At 46.6% G+C, this 16,589-nt stretch overlaps 1 protein-coding gene across 1 annotated transcript in view; it reads left to right on the forward strand.

The window, feature by feature from the left end:
- The first annotated feature begins 1,598 nt into the window (after nt 1-1,598).
- The window catches only part of ADCY8 (adenylate cyclase 8), a 121,289-nt gene continuing 106,298 nt past the window's right edge, over nt 1,599-16,589 (forward strand). The window contains 7 exon segments of the mRNA XM_030505613.1: nt 1,599-3,239; nt 3,242-3,308; nt 3,310-3,370; nt 3,372-3,461; nt 3,463-3,525; nt 3,527-3,586; nt 3,589-3,630. Coding sequence (XP_030361473.1) covers nt 3,221-3,239; nt 3,242-3,308; nt 3,310-3,370; nt 3,372-3,461; nt 3,463-3,525; nt 3,527-3,586; nt 3,589-3,630 — 402 coding nt within the window. The 5' untranslated portion in view covers nt 1,599-3,220.

The following is a 16,589-nucleotide window of genomic DNA, read 5'->3' on the forward strand; positions in this document are numbered from 1 at the left end:
TGTGCTCTGCGGGTAATACCCACTAATAATTTATTTTGTAAAAGAAATATGAAAGTCTTGATATAAGACTTCCTCACTTATTGTAACATCTTAATCTCAAGTAGTGCTTCATTGTTCTATGAGGTTTATCTAGGAGTAAGGATGTGTGTCTCTGTTATTATTGTGAAACTAGTATTAACCCTTTTCAAGTTAGCAGGGTCATGCTGAACCACCAGGAAAGATCCATCACTGTTCACAAAAGCACCACTCATTTCTTATCTGGGCTCCCGAGAACAAGAATTTCCTCTGCTTATATCTGTACAAAAACCTGCCTTAACACATGGGACACAGACTTTGGCTGGAGTCCCCAAATCCATTGTAGTGCAAATACAGAAACAATCAGTGAAATCCTCCTAAATCTCCATGTCTTCCTTACAAAAATAATAAAAGGTGAATTAAATAACAACAATCAGAGGGGAGTTCATGCAGCCTCACGCACACTAAAGGTCAAGCATCATGGACCATGTTCAAGCACCCAGACTCCCAACAGAAGCCAGAGCTCTGAACGGGGTAGCACAGCTCTCTTCCAGGCAGTATCTCTGTCTGCACACACCCTCATGCAGACAGAAGGCAGCTGCACATTTATCTGAGTTTCAGCAGTCACCACTCGTTATATTTAGGAAAATAAAGAAAACACCTCTCCCATAGTTTGAGGTAGTCTAATGTGTGGACTATACCTATTCCTATCGATGAACTTAAAGATCTTTTTCAAACTAGTTGATTCTATGATTTTATGATTCTATATTTCAGCTGCTTCTAGCAGCAGGGTTTCAACTCCCAAAAATGTCTTTCTTGCAGGACAGGGTTCATCACTTTAACAAGGTTTATTCTGGGCAGAGGAGGGGATGGGAGATGGAAAGAGGATACTTCCCACCCCTCTTCTCCAGGCTGTGCACTGTGCGCAAGCATCCAGGTTGCTGACACAGAGCCCCAGGCAGAGGAGCAGGGACAATTTCATCTGCAACATGGGGGAGTGAGGAGTGGCTCTAACTCCAGTCTCTGTGCTTCTGGTATTTATCCAGTGGCTTTAAGTGCTGACAGGATAGGAGCCAGCAAACATATAAACACACATACTTAACACAGGGTGGTTAGAGCCACACTCCTGCAGCAGCAGCACCTTCCCAGGGGGCTGAGCTCGGACAGGCTAGAGGGTGGAGGGCTCCAGGGCTTCCCCAGCCTGGGCAACGAGCTCTAACTCCCCAAGCAGCACCTGAGGTGCTCTGCCTTGTGCCAAGGCAGAGGGATGCCCCGACTTCAGCATCAGCTCTCCCTTAGCCTAGCGGGGACGATCTGCTGGGCATTGCGGGACCGTCCGGGGCACCCATAGAAGCGCCCCTTGGAGAAACCGGAGTGACACAGGGACAAACCTCCTGTGACCACGGAACCTGCCCCTGGGCGCCCCCGGGCCGCCGTCCCCCTCCCAGCGCCGGCGGCTGCGGCTGCTTTAACCGGGCAGGGGGGCGCGGGCAAGCCCCGCCGACGTCGCGGGCATCAGGTGACCGCGCCGGGCTCTGCCTCCTCCCGCCCCGCCGGCCCGCAGCACCACTCCGGCGGCGGCGGCTCAGCCGTGCCGGTCCCCGCCGCTCCCGGGCAAGCACCGGCCGCCTGCTTCCCCGCGGCCCTGCAGCCGCCCGCCCTCGCCCTTCCTCCTCTTCTTCCTCCTCCCTGCTGCCAGGGGAAGCCCCAGAGCCGGAGCTCTCCCTGCCCTGACCCGCGGAGAAGTTGGGATGCTCCCACCGCTCTTTCCCAGAGCTCTGAGTTTAGGGCGGGATTTTTCGTTCCCCGCTCTTTCGCTTTTTTCAGGCCTCGGGTTTTGGTGGGATTTTTTTCTCTCATTTCTTTCTTTCCCTCCTTTCTTTCTCGTTACCAAGCAAACCGAGCGTCTGCGATGGATGGCAGTCCCGAGCCCCCGCCGGCAGAGGCGCCCCGTGAGTCAAGGTTCGGGCCCGCCGGGGCATGCCCCGCCACCGGGGGGATGCGGGCGGGCAGCCCCCGGCCGGCGGCTCCAGCGCCGTGACCGAGGATGCCCGCGACCCGGCCGCCTCTCCCCTCCCGCCCGAGCTCGCAGGGCTCCAGCTGACCGCAGCCGCGGGGATTTACAGCAGCTCCCGGAGAGCGGAGCCCCGGGACCCCCGGCGAGAGGAGCTGCCCGCTGTGAACGGCTCCCTGCAAAGCGACTCCCCGAGCCCCCCCGCTCCTCCAGCCTCCGGATGGGGCTAAGGATCGCCCGCCGGGCAGCGGGGGCTGCGCCCGTAGATGCTCCACTCCTCCCTCCTCCTCTCCGGACCCGCGGCTCGGCTCCCTCCCTGCACACCCAGCCCGCCGGGGCGCTGGGGCTGCGCCGCAGCCGGGCTCCGCGGATGCGGCTCCGCGGGGTGCCGCGCGAGCGGGCGCGGGGCGAAGGCGAGGGCCGCCTGCGCTGAGCCGGCGCAGCCGCCCCGCGGACCCCCAGCCGCAAACCGGCCCCGCCGCCAGCCGAGCCACCGGACCCAGAGACCTGCCTATAAATGTGAACCCCCACCGCCACCCACAGCGGCCACCCGCCCTTCGCCATCCCCTCCCTCCTCTCCCGCGGCTCCATCCCTCCCCCTGTTCCCCTCCCAAAGACTGTGCCCCCCCCCTTCTCCCCCTCCGGTGCTCTGCCCCCACCAGTCACCGCCATGGAGCTCTCGAGGTGCGGTGCCTGAGCGACAGCGATGAACTTTACACCATCAACAGGACCCCCCGGCAGCGGCAGACCCCAGCGCGTGCTGTGGCAGACGGCCGTGCGCCAATCAACACCGAGCAGCGACTCTTCCAGGAGCACAGCAGCAGCAGCGGCGGCAGTAGCAGCGGTGGGGAAGGGCTTCAGCTCCGAGGAGACCTGCTGCCCCAACCACCCAACCTCACCCGCCGCCGCACCACCACGCACCACCTCCGGCGGCAGTCGGCCGGACGGAGTTTGGGCGGCGAGCGCCACAACAACGGAGGCACCAAAGTCTTCCCAGAGCGCACGAGCAGCCAGCGGGGACCTGGGCTTTCTGCCCCTGGACTGTGCCCCAGCAACTCCGACTTCTCCTCACTGGGGCTATACCTATCGCGGGGTCATCTTCCCCACTCTCCGCAACTCCTTCAAGTCTCGGGACTTGGAGCGCCTTTACCAGCGCTACTTCTTGGCCAGCGGCGCAAATCCGAGGTGGTCATGAACATCCTGGACGTGCTGACAAACTGACCCTGCTGTTCCTCCACTTGACTCTGGCCTCTGCTCCCATGACCCCATTAAGGGCATTCTCTTGGCTTCTTCACTGGCATTGAGGTGGTGATCTGTGCCTTAGTGGTGGTCAGGAAGGAACACAACCTCGTACACCTACCTGCAGTACAGCGGTGTGGTCACTTGGGTGGCCATGGCCACGCAGATCCTGGCGGCTGGCCTGGGCTGTGGCCATCCTTGGGGACGGCATTGGCTATGTGCTCTTCACGCTTTTTGCAACCTACAGCATGCTTCCGCCTACCACTCACCTGGGCCATCCTGGCTGGGCTGGTCACCTCTGTCCTGCAGCTCGTCATGGCAGCTGGTTTATCCCCAGGTTGGCCGTGACTTCCCTCAACCAGGTATGGTGGTGAGGAATGGGTGGGAACAATCCTCTTTCTCCATCACTCTGGATGAGAGGAGGTGTAGGGTGTCCCAAGAGATCCTCTCCCTTTTAGTCAGGTGCTCAGAGGTTCATTACCTGAAGGGCAGACCATCGGCAAAATGCAACCTTCTGCTCTCCCCCTTCTCAGTTTCCCACTGCCGATCCCAAGGCTTCACCTCAAGCTGGAGATGGGGATGCTTCCTAACGACTCTGTCCTCTCTGCTTTTGCATTCACTACACTGCTGTAACTTGAAGTAGCTTTGCAGAGAGAAGCTTCTGGGGCAAGCAGGGAGGATGGGTCATTTATCATTACCTCCCTTACACTTCCAGCAGTGGTCCATGGCATGAAATGATTCTGTCTTGGCCGAACTCTCTCACTGCCCATCTCTCATTTCACTTGCTCATAACTTTTAACTCTGGATCTGCTGGGAGGACTGGTGTTTCTGTACACACAGTGCAGCTTGAACTGAGCTGTGGGAAAACAGGGGCAAAGCATGCAGCTCTTGTGCATGGAGGGCAAAGCAATTCCGTGGGTGAAATTGGGGAAAGCTCTCCCCTTGGTGTGAGATCCCAGGCTGTCTTTGGAGGGTGCCATGAAGCCTTTTCTGCTGGTGGTCATGGGGCAAACATTGTGCTGCATTCTTACAAGTGATGTCTGGGAAAGAGTACTGGTTACATGGGGAGGGGTGGGGCTGGTGCAGTGCAAACTGCTGAGAGGCACCGGGCAAGATGTGGGTCCGAAAGGTTAAAACCAGGAGCTAAAACCTGACCTCATACTCACCTGGCTTCTTTCACATGAAAGTGGTGATGCACTGAACTCCCAACATCCCTGCAAGGCAAGAAAACACCGGCTAACAAGGGCAACTTAGTCTTGGAGATTCTTGCTGCTTCCTTTCACCCTCCCTTTCCAGACAGTCACATCTCCATGCTACCAGTATTTCACAGCAGATTATCATCTCTATTTGGCTAGCTCCGGGGACTCAGGGAGAAGGGGGTGGAGGTACTGACAGATAATCCCCAAAGGAGGGAGGGTGCAGAGGAGTGTGTTGTTGGTGGCATGTGGTTTACCTGAATGCTGGGATGCACAGCTGGGAAGTGGCTGATCTTGCACCTGGATGTTTTGATGATGATGGTTCTTGGGACACATCTACCTTCCTCAGACCCTGGCCCTCCTGAACCCCCTGCCCACCCCTGTCCTTGTCCTTCCCCCATGCTCTTGTTGGGTGTGCACTGCCTGACCTCAATTCCCGGTGGCCAGGCTTACCCTGTTTTGGGCAAAGCTGCCCCTGTTGTGCCTGGCTGAGCCCTATGGATGTGAGACAACAAGACTGCACAGAGTTGTTCCTCAGCTCTTGATGAATGAACGGCAGCAGCACCCCGTGCCCTGCTCCCCTGCACTGCTGGTGCTGTTAGTGCTGGTAAAAAGCTGTGTGAATTACGCTGATTTCTTAATTTATTTCCATGTCCTATCGTGGAGCTGTGAGTTCTGAGTAATGGCCTGCTGTCTCATTATGCACAGGTATCACAACTGTGTAGCCAGTCCATACACATGCATTTCCCACAGATATTCCTAACAAAGACATTTCCCAGGAGAGATACTAATATCTTCACCTTACAATCCGGTACCTTGCCAGTTGTGTGAATGAACTGCCTTTGAGCGGAGCACAATGGGAGATTACCAGCCAGATAACTGCCTTCATGGACTACATGTATAAATCTCCTTAATGGGATCCACGCAGCTCACCACACGTTGGTGGTGTTTTATACCGGCACCCGCCTTCCCAACACCCACTTAACGTCGCCTCGTCCCCATCAGCCCTTCGCCTCCAGCCCCGGGCTTTGCTTCCGCCGCGGTGCGCGGGGGGCTCCGCTGGTCGGGGACGCGCAACCTCCGCTCAGTCGCGGGAGACCCCCGAGCGCTGTCCTGCAGCGCGGTGCTGAATCGCGGAGCGGCGCGGGGGCTCCCTCCAGCGGCTCCGGCGGGAGCTGCCCGTCGCCTCCGCGCCTGCCCTCGGACCCCGCCTGCGCGTCCGCGCACGGTGCTGCGCACCTCCTGCGCCACCCGGCGACAGGCGCCGTGTCCTCGGCCCGGCGGCTTTGGGGAAGCCGGACCCGGCGCCCAGGTCAGGCGCAGCCCTGCCCCGTTACTCGCAGTGTCGCACCAGAGAATTGCAGAGCGCTTTCAGGTGTTAGTGAATGAAGGCTCTATAACTATGAACGGTCTATAACTACCACTTTACAGGTGAACATAGAGAATTTAAATGACTGTGTCATCAAGGTTATATAGGAAATCTTTGGGACAACACAGATGATCCTTAAGGTCCCTTCCAACCCTAACCATTCTGTGATTCGATGATTCCATGATCCTTGCTTTCACAGGCAAAGCCCTCTCTTTTATCACAGGGCTTATTTTCCCAGGTAAAATACTGCATCGTCCCTTCAGAGAAGCCTTACAAATCTAAAATGAACTATTTGATTATGTAGCAATACCTCGTCACCGTGTTGCTATGTCTCAGGATGCAGTCAGCTGCTTATTTTGGACCAAATCCAGGAATTAAAGTATGTAATGAACGAAAAAGCAGACAGCAAAACTCTGATCGTGGTACAGATAGTGCTTTTTCCACTGATTTTTATGAGACCAGGATTTCATGCAGAGAAACTACTGAATCCAATTCTGAACAGAAAGAATCATCTACCCTGAAGTCAGTTTATTACTGTGCCGAATAGCATCTATGGGCACAATGGTTCTGATCCTTTCCTCAGTCACACGAGTATAAGTCTCCCTAAACTCATAAAGTTGGAACAGTTTAAGCAAGAGGAAGACCAGGTGCTGTGAAACTGTTTTCCCTTAATCTCTTAATTAATCTTAGTTTTCATTGGCAAATATGTTCACAGGCAGCTCAAATCATCAGTAATGCTGAACACAAGCATGCAGTACTACCACCTGATTCAGCTGTTTGTTGAAGTTAACAAAGTATGCATCATCACAAATACAAATAATGCCCACTGTTCACCATTTTTTCTTGCAGTAGCACCTAAGAGGTCATTGGATTTTTCTTCTCTTGCATCTCAAAAAATTAATTTGAACCAGCATCCTAGCTAAAGGTGAGGGAGAAAGACTGGCTTGAAATTAGGTTAAAAAAAAACCCAGCAAGCCAAACATGTAGACTCACTAGTTTCAATCCTGCCAAGTGCTCAGTGCTTCTGGGGAGATATTACCACCCTTAAACCGAACTGACCCCAGCCTGAAAAACCGTTCAACAGGGGAGAGCCATAAAAAATAGCCTGATGTCATGAGTTAAGTAAAGGCAACACTAGTACTGACTTGGCTAGATTCTGTCAGGAAGCAAATAAGAACAAGACAAGGTGGGGTGGCTTTAAGCTGAAATAAGGTAGATTTATATCAGATATTGGGAAGTTTTTTACCATGAGAATGGTGAGACACTGGCACAGGATGCCCAGAGAAGCTGTGGTTGCCCCATTCCTGGCAGTGTTCAAGGCCAGGTTGGATGGCACTTGGAGTAACCTGGTCTAGTGGAAGGTGTCCATGCCTGTGACGGGGGGGGGTTGGAACTAAATGATCTTTAAGGTCTGTTCCAGCTCAAACTATTCTATGATTCTATGATCTTACTGGTAAACAAGTAAAGTGCACTGATTTGTGTGCCTGGTCAGATACTGTGCTAGGGGTGACTTATGCCTCTGACATTCCCCAAAATGAAAGTTTCATTTATATTGCATTCATTCTCACTTTTTCCTTGGTGATAATGTATAGAATCCAAATTTTCTAAGACTATTTTTTTCTATATATGTGTTTCAGACATATGGTGAAGAACAAACAACTCGGAGCTCCTTAGTGTTATGTAACATAGGCAGATAATAATATAGATATAAATTTTGACAGGCTTGGAATTATATAAGCTACAAACATGCTCTGAATTTTAACCTCTGCCTGTGCACTCTTCACTCACATGGGTACGTTCCACCAGCCAGTAAGCCTACTTTTGTGATTAAGTAAGTCACCCACATAAGGGATGCCTTGAAGGATCAAGTCCTAAATGACACATATCAGATAAAACTTTAAAAATACACTTAGAAGTAACCTTGAAGTGAGTAATACCAAGACTGGGGAAACTATTTTTTTCCCTCTGTTAGAATCTGTCTTTCCAGGTCTAGGCAGTTCTGTGAATTAATAAAGTAATTTTTGCTTGTGTTTTTTATCCCAAACCCTCCCTCATGGTTATTAATAGAGGAAAAGGCAGAATTCATGAAGTCACAAGGAGTCCCATAGAGATAAATCTATAATTATACAATGGCAACTGACAGCCTTTACATTCATATTTCAGCCACACTTTTCCCCAAATCTGATCATTGATATCAGTATGCGAGTATGGACAAAACACACCTCTTCAAAATTTCTGCTAAATGCTTTGCGGAGTAGCTGTTAAATATCAAAGGTATAAGGATGTTTCCAAGTTGGCTATCATTTGAGAATCAGAATCAAAATACTTCACCTTTATCCTGGTGGCTGATTTACATCATTTTTTACTATTAATTTTTCTGCCATAGTAAGTGACTTTTAACCTGATTGTGTGACTTTAGACTGGATTATGATCTGCTTTCCTTTTATATCCTGTAATAGCACCTGTCCAGTATCAGTGGGTCACAGCATTAGATTAGAATTGGATACACTTTTCTCTGAAGCAGCTGCATCATTGTTGTGCTAAGTAGGGCAAATGCATTAGTTATATTTACAATTTGATGATTAATTGCCTTCAGAGAGTTCCTCCAAAATGGAGGAACTCAGGCAGAAACATGAATGAAACCTGCTTTTATCAGTGAGTTTCAGCCTACAACAGTTAATGCACAGTGAAAGTTACTTTTCTAGATCTGATATGATTTTTTTTTTTTTTGCTTCCAGGACACTTCTGGGTTGTTTTTAAGTTTTTATTTATTGCTCGTTTGTTGTTTCTCATGGCTTAGAAACAGGCAAACACCATAATAGAGCAGCATCTAATGCAAAATAATTACACACAGGAGCAGCACACAGCTGACAGTTAACAGCAGATGATGCTGGAATGATCCTTGTTAGCCTGTGTGGAAGACTGAAGGTGGTAAGTATCTCCAGTCCATCCTCTTACTGCACTTCCCAACCCTGTCAATGGTGTGATTTGAACAGGAAAGAAGGTGGCAAAGCTAGAACTGTTTAACAGATTCTTCTCTTTCCAGAGGGCAGAGAAGGTGGGGAGTGGAAGGACTCCTTCCTCCATTTTCCTTATTTCCAGAATATCTGGCTAAGCACAAGAAGAACTAGAGTGTAAAAGGTGAAATTTAGTAAACATAAAAGAATCAAGCTTTTAAAGTGATGCTTAGGCTGATAGAGACTCCAAACCTGAAAAGCTGTGCTCAGCTTCTGCCTAGCACCCCATCCCTGCAAGCACCTTGTTAACATCACATTTAAGTGCAGTCTTCTTGCACTTAACTTTCCTTCTGTTTCTAAGCATCCTGTGAAGTGCCTTAATGACTCAATGTTAAAGTTTCCATGCAGCCCAGCCAGAATCCAAACCCTGTTCCAGTGGGAACACCTGCGATTCTACTACACACACAGTACTTGCCTGGTGCCAAAGCCAGATGAGAAGGGGATTGTGCTCTTCCTCTGTGTAACAAACGTGATGATGATGTTCCTAGGACATGGCAGACCAAGGTTTAAATCCCTTTTTTCCCAGAGAAGTTTGGAATCTCTCTCTTTCAATCTGGAAGAGTTTCCAAAACAAACCTTCCCCATTCCTAGCACAGCAGTTTTTCTGGAAAGACAAAAGGTTAAGATCCAGCAGGTCAAGAAAAGAAAGAAAGAATAATCCTGAGTCTGTAACCAAGTGATTAAGGAATTCATCTCTGATAGTGTCCTTGCTGAACATTTTAGTGTTTTATATAATGTTATTAAACCATTCCCTCAAGCACATGTCCCAACCAGCAGATGGTATAGTCTGCTCCCCAATTTCTGATGAGATGAATCTTGAATCTCTTTTTCAGAGTGTTGCAGCTTCTCCAGAGAATTTCTCTCCCTCCTTATCTGCTGCCTCTCCAGTTCCTCAAAAGCAAATCCTTCCTACAGGGAGGGCATTTCCTATGGAGGCAGGAGATATTGGATGAGGGGTGAGCCTCCAGTCACTGTGCTGCTATACAGAAGACATATAGCTATTTTAAAAGACAGTGGTAGTCCCTGTTCAGCTTTTGAACAAAAAGATACAGCCAGTGGCCTCGGGGTGGGGAAGAAGGGAGATTGGGGCTGAGAAGCCCAAATATAGGGGAAAAACTTCACAGTGAATCTCTAAATTCTGGGGAAAAAAGAGGTTTAAGACATACTCCGTCTTCCACAGTTCCCTCCTAGCTAGCTCTCCTTTCATTCATCACTCTCTTTTACGTTCAATCTGAGACATTAGATTCTATTTGCATGTTGTGAAGGATCCATAAGAGCATAGTGACATTCAACACAGGCTTGTAGCTTAAATTTCAGTAGGCATGTGTCTGCCAGTGAGGGGCACAGGGACCTTGCTTTGTGGTTTTGGAACCTTTGGGTTTTTTTCTTTCTCCTAGCCCTTCCTTCAGAGGCAGAGTCTGTTTCGCTTGCTCTGTTCTTGGTGCAGTGCAGCTTGTCCCCATCCACAGTGCAGAAGGGACTATAGAGTTGCAGTCTGGTGCAAGGATGGAGATGAGTGCAAATCCCTGAGTTAATGGTGCAGTGAATCTTGAGCATTTTGGTATCAGCCTCACTCGTTCACACCAGGGATAAAAGTCACCTGGTTGGTCAAAAGAGATCAAGCACAAAAAGTAATGAGTACTTAGCATTTCTTGGAACTAAGGATCTTACTAAGGGATCTTATTAAGATCTGACTGACTCAGAGACTCCCAACAGCATGATTTAGGGACCTGATTTAAAGCCCACAAAGTGTAAGAGAAAGAATCCCACAGACATCAGGATTTTTCAGTGAATCAAGAAGATAACTTCTCGGGACTCTCTTTAGGGAAATCATTGCTCTGAATCCACATTTCTTCTGAAAGAGAACACAAATACGGACATCCAGCTCCTCCAGGAATGTCTTGGAGTGAGCTCTGTCACTTTTATCTCTCCAAACACCCAGGGCTGTGGACAGAGATACATGTGGTACTACCTAATCTAGAACAAACAATATCACAAATGTGCACAGGGTGAACTGCAAAGCCAGGCAGCCACTGGCTGAGCGAGCAGTATTTCATTGTGCAAGTTTTGTTTATTAGCAACTATTTTAAGAAGTGCTGCTATTTCATTTGCCAGCTTCTTCTGCTGCAAGGTTTCATGCAGTTAGCCCTAGAGGAGAGAGGAAGGCTGCTGAGTTCATTAATTAGCCATTGCTGCAGTCTGAAAAACAGCTGAAACATACTAGTGTGAAAAAAAGCAAAACTAACCCAAGCCATGTTTTTTTTCAAAACCCCAACAAATAATTGTACTTCTCGCAAATAGCCTGTCAGTGTTATCATTTCATATGATGCTCTTAGTTTTAATTTAGAGAACAGTAGCACCAGGTATAAATGAAATACTATTTGAATTAGTTTGATGATTTAATTATTTTACCTCAGTATTCTTTTTTTTATTTTGATTTAATCATTACTTTACCGTTTGAATTTTTCTGTGTCTTTACTTTCTTTTGTTTTAACAGCACAGTCCCTTAAAAGTAAAATGCAGAAATCCCGCTTTACCAATATCAATTGAAGCATTCAACAGTGGTAGAATCCTAATTAGTAAAAGTAGTTTATTTCTTCGGAGAGATCTGATCTCCTGGCATTTTCTTATTTCTCGTTTGTTCAAACTCTCCTCCTTCATTTACCTGGGAGCTACTCAGGGATGGAGCTAACTAATCTGTGCTGCTTGCTTTAGCTCTACCACAACAGGAGCCTCATCCATTGATCTAGAGGTATCATCGCAATGCAAATAAGAAATCATAATAACTAGGACAATGAATCAGCTATATGATATTATACTGTGTACCAGGTATTTTATAACTCTGGAGTAAAGATCTTAGGTAAGAAAATCCCTTACACCTCATGGCAGTTATTCAAATAACTGTACAAGATCTAGATATACACATTCTTTTATCCTATGATTCTCTGTCATATGTGAAACTACTCCTAATGCTTATTAATATTAGTAATCTTCATAAGCATACTAGATAGGGTTATAATTGACATAGAAATCATCCCACACATGCTCGGTATGTATCTAATTTAATGTGTCAGATACGCATATTCTTTTGGAGAAAGGAGTGATATTCACCATGGACTTCAGCTAGGGACTGAGAATGAGGATCATTCCCATTTCATCACTAAATTTATCACTGGCCTGTGCTGACCCACACACATCACTTTATGTTTCTGGGCTTCATTTGATTTGAAAATTTGCCTTTCTCAGTTGCCATGATATGTGACTAATACGTTCAATTGCTTTGAGATTTTTGTGCAAAACATGCACATCATCTTCCATGGTGAATCAAAAGAGGAATATTATATTGACTTTTGTCAGTCGCACACATTTTTTTGTTTAAAAATGAATACGTTGAATGTAGTGGAAATTTTTGCATATAACTTTACTCTTTCTTGAAAGACCTGGTTCTACCTAATTCTCTTAAGAGCTGGAAGGCATGTCCTAAAAGGAGGGGCTAAGGAATCTGGTTTGTCTAGTTTGGAGGAGAGGAGGCTGAGGGGCAACCTCATTGCTCTATGCAGCTTCCCGAGGAGCACAAGTGGAGAAGGAGGTGCTGATCTCTTCCTCCTGGTATCCAGTGACAGGATGCATGGGAATGGTTCAAAGCTGCATCAGAGGAAGTTCAGACTGGACATTAGGAAACATTTCTTTACTAAGAGGGCGGTCAAACACTGGGACAGGCTTCTTAGAGAGGTGGTTGATGCCCCAAGCCTGTCAGTGTTTAAGAGATATTTGGACAATGTCATTAATAACATACTTTAACTCTTGGTCAGCACTGAAGTGGTCAGGCACTTGCACCAGATGATCATATTAGGTCCATTTCAACTGAAATAGTCTAGTCTAGTCTATTCTACTTCAGCCTGATTCCTTTACATTAGTCCATCTGTGCTGAGAGGACTCTGAAGCAGATGCCATATAAAAGATTGTGCTTGCATCAGTGCACTACAGAGCCACACACCTCCTTAGCTGGCTTCCTTATGATCCCACGCTTCTTGCTTTCATATCCATGCAGTAGACCAGTTTCAATGAGAGGAATGGTGGAGTTTTCCACCTTAAATAATTTGTTGTTTTAATAGACTTCGTTCCTAGGATTGGGATCCATAGATTCAAAATGCCACACCTAGAACTGAGGAAAATCAAGTCCTGATCCATATGTGAATACTGTAAACCTGTGAGCAAGAAGAAATGCCCTCCTTCCTGGCACTGAGTGAAATTGTCTGAAGACTGTAGGTCTCAGGTTGAGCTCTGTGCTGCTCAAAGAGTTAAGCAAAGTTAGGACACATTTCAGGATTTAGTCAATCCCTCTCCCCAAAGGCTGTAGCTATATTAAATAATCCCAAACAGGATGCCTGCATCCAACCTGTCAGGTGGGAAAAACAAGTCTGTGACAACTGCTGAAATACATATGGGAATTGTGAAGGGAGAATTGTTTGACCAAGGCCAGAACAGTGCCTGCGACAGTTCTGGTAGTTTAACAGCATAGATGATGATATTCCAGGGACGTTCCTTGTTGCAGCAGGGATGCAACCTCCCCTTCTGCCTGCCCTCCTCTGAATTCCAAAGAAGCTGGAAGGTGTATACTTTGTGTACCTCATCAAGATGCTAAGCACACTGGGGCTAGTTCCGTTTAATATCTTTGTCAATGATCAGAACAAGGGGATTGAGTGCACTCTCAGTAAATTTGCAGATGACGCCAAGTTGGGTGGGAGTGTTGATCTGCTGGAGGATAGGGAGGCTCTGGAGAGGGATCTGGACAGGCAGAATTAATGGCCCAAAGCCAACTGTACAGGTCCTGCACTTGGGCCACAGCAACCCCATGCAGTGCTATAGGCTTGGGGAAGAGTGGCTGGAAAGCTGCTCATGGGAAAGGACCTGCAGGTGTTGGTCAACAGCTGGTTGACTATAAGCCAGCTTGTGCCCAGGTGGCCAAGAAGGCCAACAGCAATAGTGTGTATCAGCAATAGTGTGGCAGCAGGACCAGGGCGGTGATCATCCACGTGTACTGGTCATTGGTGAGGCTGCATCTCGAATACTGTGTTCAGGTCTGGGACAGTCACTATATGAAAGACATTGAGGTGTTGGAATGAGTCCAGAGAAGGTCAACAAATCTGGTGAAGAGTCCAGCGAATAAGTCTGATGAGAAACTGCTGAGGGAAGTGGGGTTGTTCAGTCTGGAGAAGAGCAGGCTCAGGGGTGACCTTATCTGTCTCTACAACTACCTGAAAGGAGGTTGTAATGAGGTAGTCTCTTTAGTCAGGTAATAAGTGATAAGATGAGAGAAAATGTCATCAAGTTGAACCAGAGGAGGTTTAGATTGGATATTAGGAAAACTTTCTTCCCCAAAAGGGTTGTCAAGCATTGGAACAGGCTGCCAAGGGAAGTGGTTGAATCACCACCACTGGAGTTATTTAAAAGACGTGTAGATGTGCTTAGGGGCATGGTTTAGCGGTGGACTTAGCAGTGTCAGGTTAATGGTTGGACTTGATTATCTTAAAGGTCTTCTCCAACATAAATGATTCTATAATTCTATATAGTAGCCTATACTTGAAGTATTAAGGGAGCAATATATCCTAAAATGAATGGAGAGATTTGTAGCAGATTCCTCCAAGACCTGAAGGTCTTTGAGAGTAACCAGTGAAAACTGTTCTTTAAGACTTTGGCAAAACTTACGTGATGAATCTTCCCAAGGATATTACTGTAAATATTTTTTTATCATTTCCAGAGTGTAGCTAAATGCCACTCTGACTGATGCTATGGTAGTTTCCATGTTCTTCCCAATCTCGAGAGTAATAGCAGCTTGTTGACAATAATGGGAAGAGAAGAAGAATTTATTACATGTATTTCATTTCTGCTAATGTAATTGCTTTTGTCTGCTATGTTTCATTAGCCACCTGAGAGGCTACAAGAAATGGCAGAAGAACACATGAAGAGTTCTCATTTTCTATGTGATGGTACAGGATGATAGGGCCTTCAGTAATCTTCTTATAATCTTAATAGCTCTTCATGCTCAGAAAAGATTTTCCAATGACATATCACTTTTTTCCTATAAAAATGTACTTGTGTCTACTTATTCCTAAGGGATAGTTTTGTACATTGTCTGATGACAGCCACTCTTTTTTGCTACTCCTCCATAGTAGAATATCTAATGTAAGCATTCAGTTATTTCAAAACCCATCAACAATCAGAACAATTGACAAGCTTTGAAGAGAGGAATCTCAGAGGTAATGTGACTTTGGAGAAGGATTGTAGAAGACCGCATCTTAGCATTATGCCAATTATTTTCAAATCAAGAAAAGCACTTGTATACATAATGAAGGGTATAAGTTTGCTTGATGGCCTGAGGTCTTGAAACTTGGCACAGGGAATGTTAAGGTTCTTTCCTCTTCAAGCATCTAACAAAAATTTGCTGGGCAGATTGCTTTCCATGGCACCATATAACATGCTAACTTCCTCACTGAATTTACAAATGGGCTATCCACGCGTCATTTACTGAAGAACTCTGATGATGTACAAAAAGATCACTTCTGTCTTTCTTATGCAACACCAGACTTGTATAATAAAACTTGACACAGTTGACTTTTTAAAATGCAAAAACAACCAATATATCTAATAAAATTGTATAATATCCCATATTTAAAGTTCTAAAGGTTCAAAACACTTCATAGGTTCGCATATATTTGTATTATATAGATAGAAACACTCAGCAAAGGCAATGCTGTGTAATTTCATGGTTTACTCTTTTTTTGTAACTTGCTTTCAGGTTCAGTAATTGCATTTGCAAGTCAAAATAATATTTACTATGTTCCTAAAGTTTGTGTATCTCTAAAGAGAGTTTATAGGTGCAATTTAAAACTGGAAAATACACACCATTAATTAAGAGACTTTTTTTCTAATTACTATCATTAGAAATTTAAACTATAATCTGGAAGTCAAACTGTCATCTTCTGGCTAATAGCAATATGGATTCAACATCTGGAGATCTTCAGAGAACTTGCAAAGTGCTTAGTCAGAGCTTAGTGGCCTTTACCATATAGTGACAATTCAAAGAATCTCAGACAAAAAAAAATAAAATTTTAGAGTATCCTACAAATAAGGAAAGGATTAAAAATCCAAATTCTAAACACCCACAAATTCTCACAGATTTTGTATGAAACCTGTGGTCTACAAAACATGGAAGGATAGGTGGTGGTCATAACAGTTATTCCCAGGATAGTCATTTGGCCTAGAGCCCATTTTTCAATGTGATAATGGTACGGGGGGTACCAAGTGAGATTTTCAACACTCCACAATCTAAGGGACTCCTTAAATCACTTAAGTGGTTATAAGAGTATCTTGTGGGACTCCTTAAGTTCTGCCAACTCTCACCAAACTCAATAAGTTAAACAGTATTACATGGTATATACAATACAAAACTGCAAGGAGAGGTTGATACACTGAATGATTGCACTGCCTTTCAGAGGGTCCTCAGTGGGCTGGAGAAACGGGCTCACAGGAACATCATGGAGTTCAACAGAATGGAAACTCAAAGTTCTGCACCCATAGGGGAATAACCCTGTGCACTGGTACAGACTAGCAGCTGACCAGCTAGAAAGCAGCTCCGTAGAGAAGGCCCTGGGGGTCCTGGATGCCAAATTGGCCATGAACCAGCAATGCAAAGGCCAGCGGCCTCCTGGACAGAGCATTGTCAGCAAGTTGAGGAA

This window comes from Strigops habroptila, chromosome 1 (assembly GCF_004027225.2).
Source record: "Strigops habroptila isolate Jane chromosome 1, bStrHab1.2.pri, whole genome shotgun sequence".
Lineage (NCBI taxonomy): Eukaryota > Metazoa > Chordata > Aves > Psittaciformes > Psittacidae > Strigops > Strigops habroptila.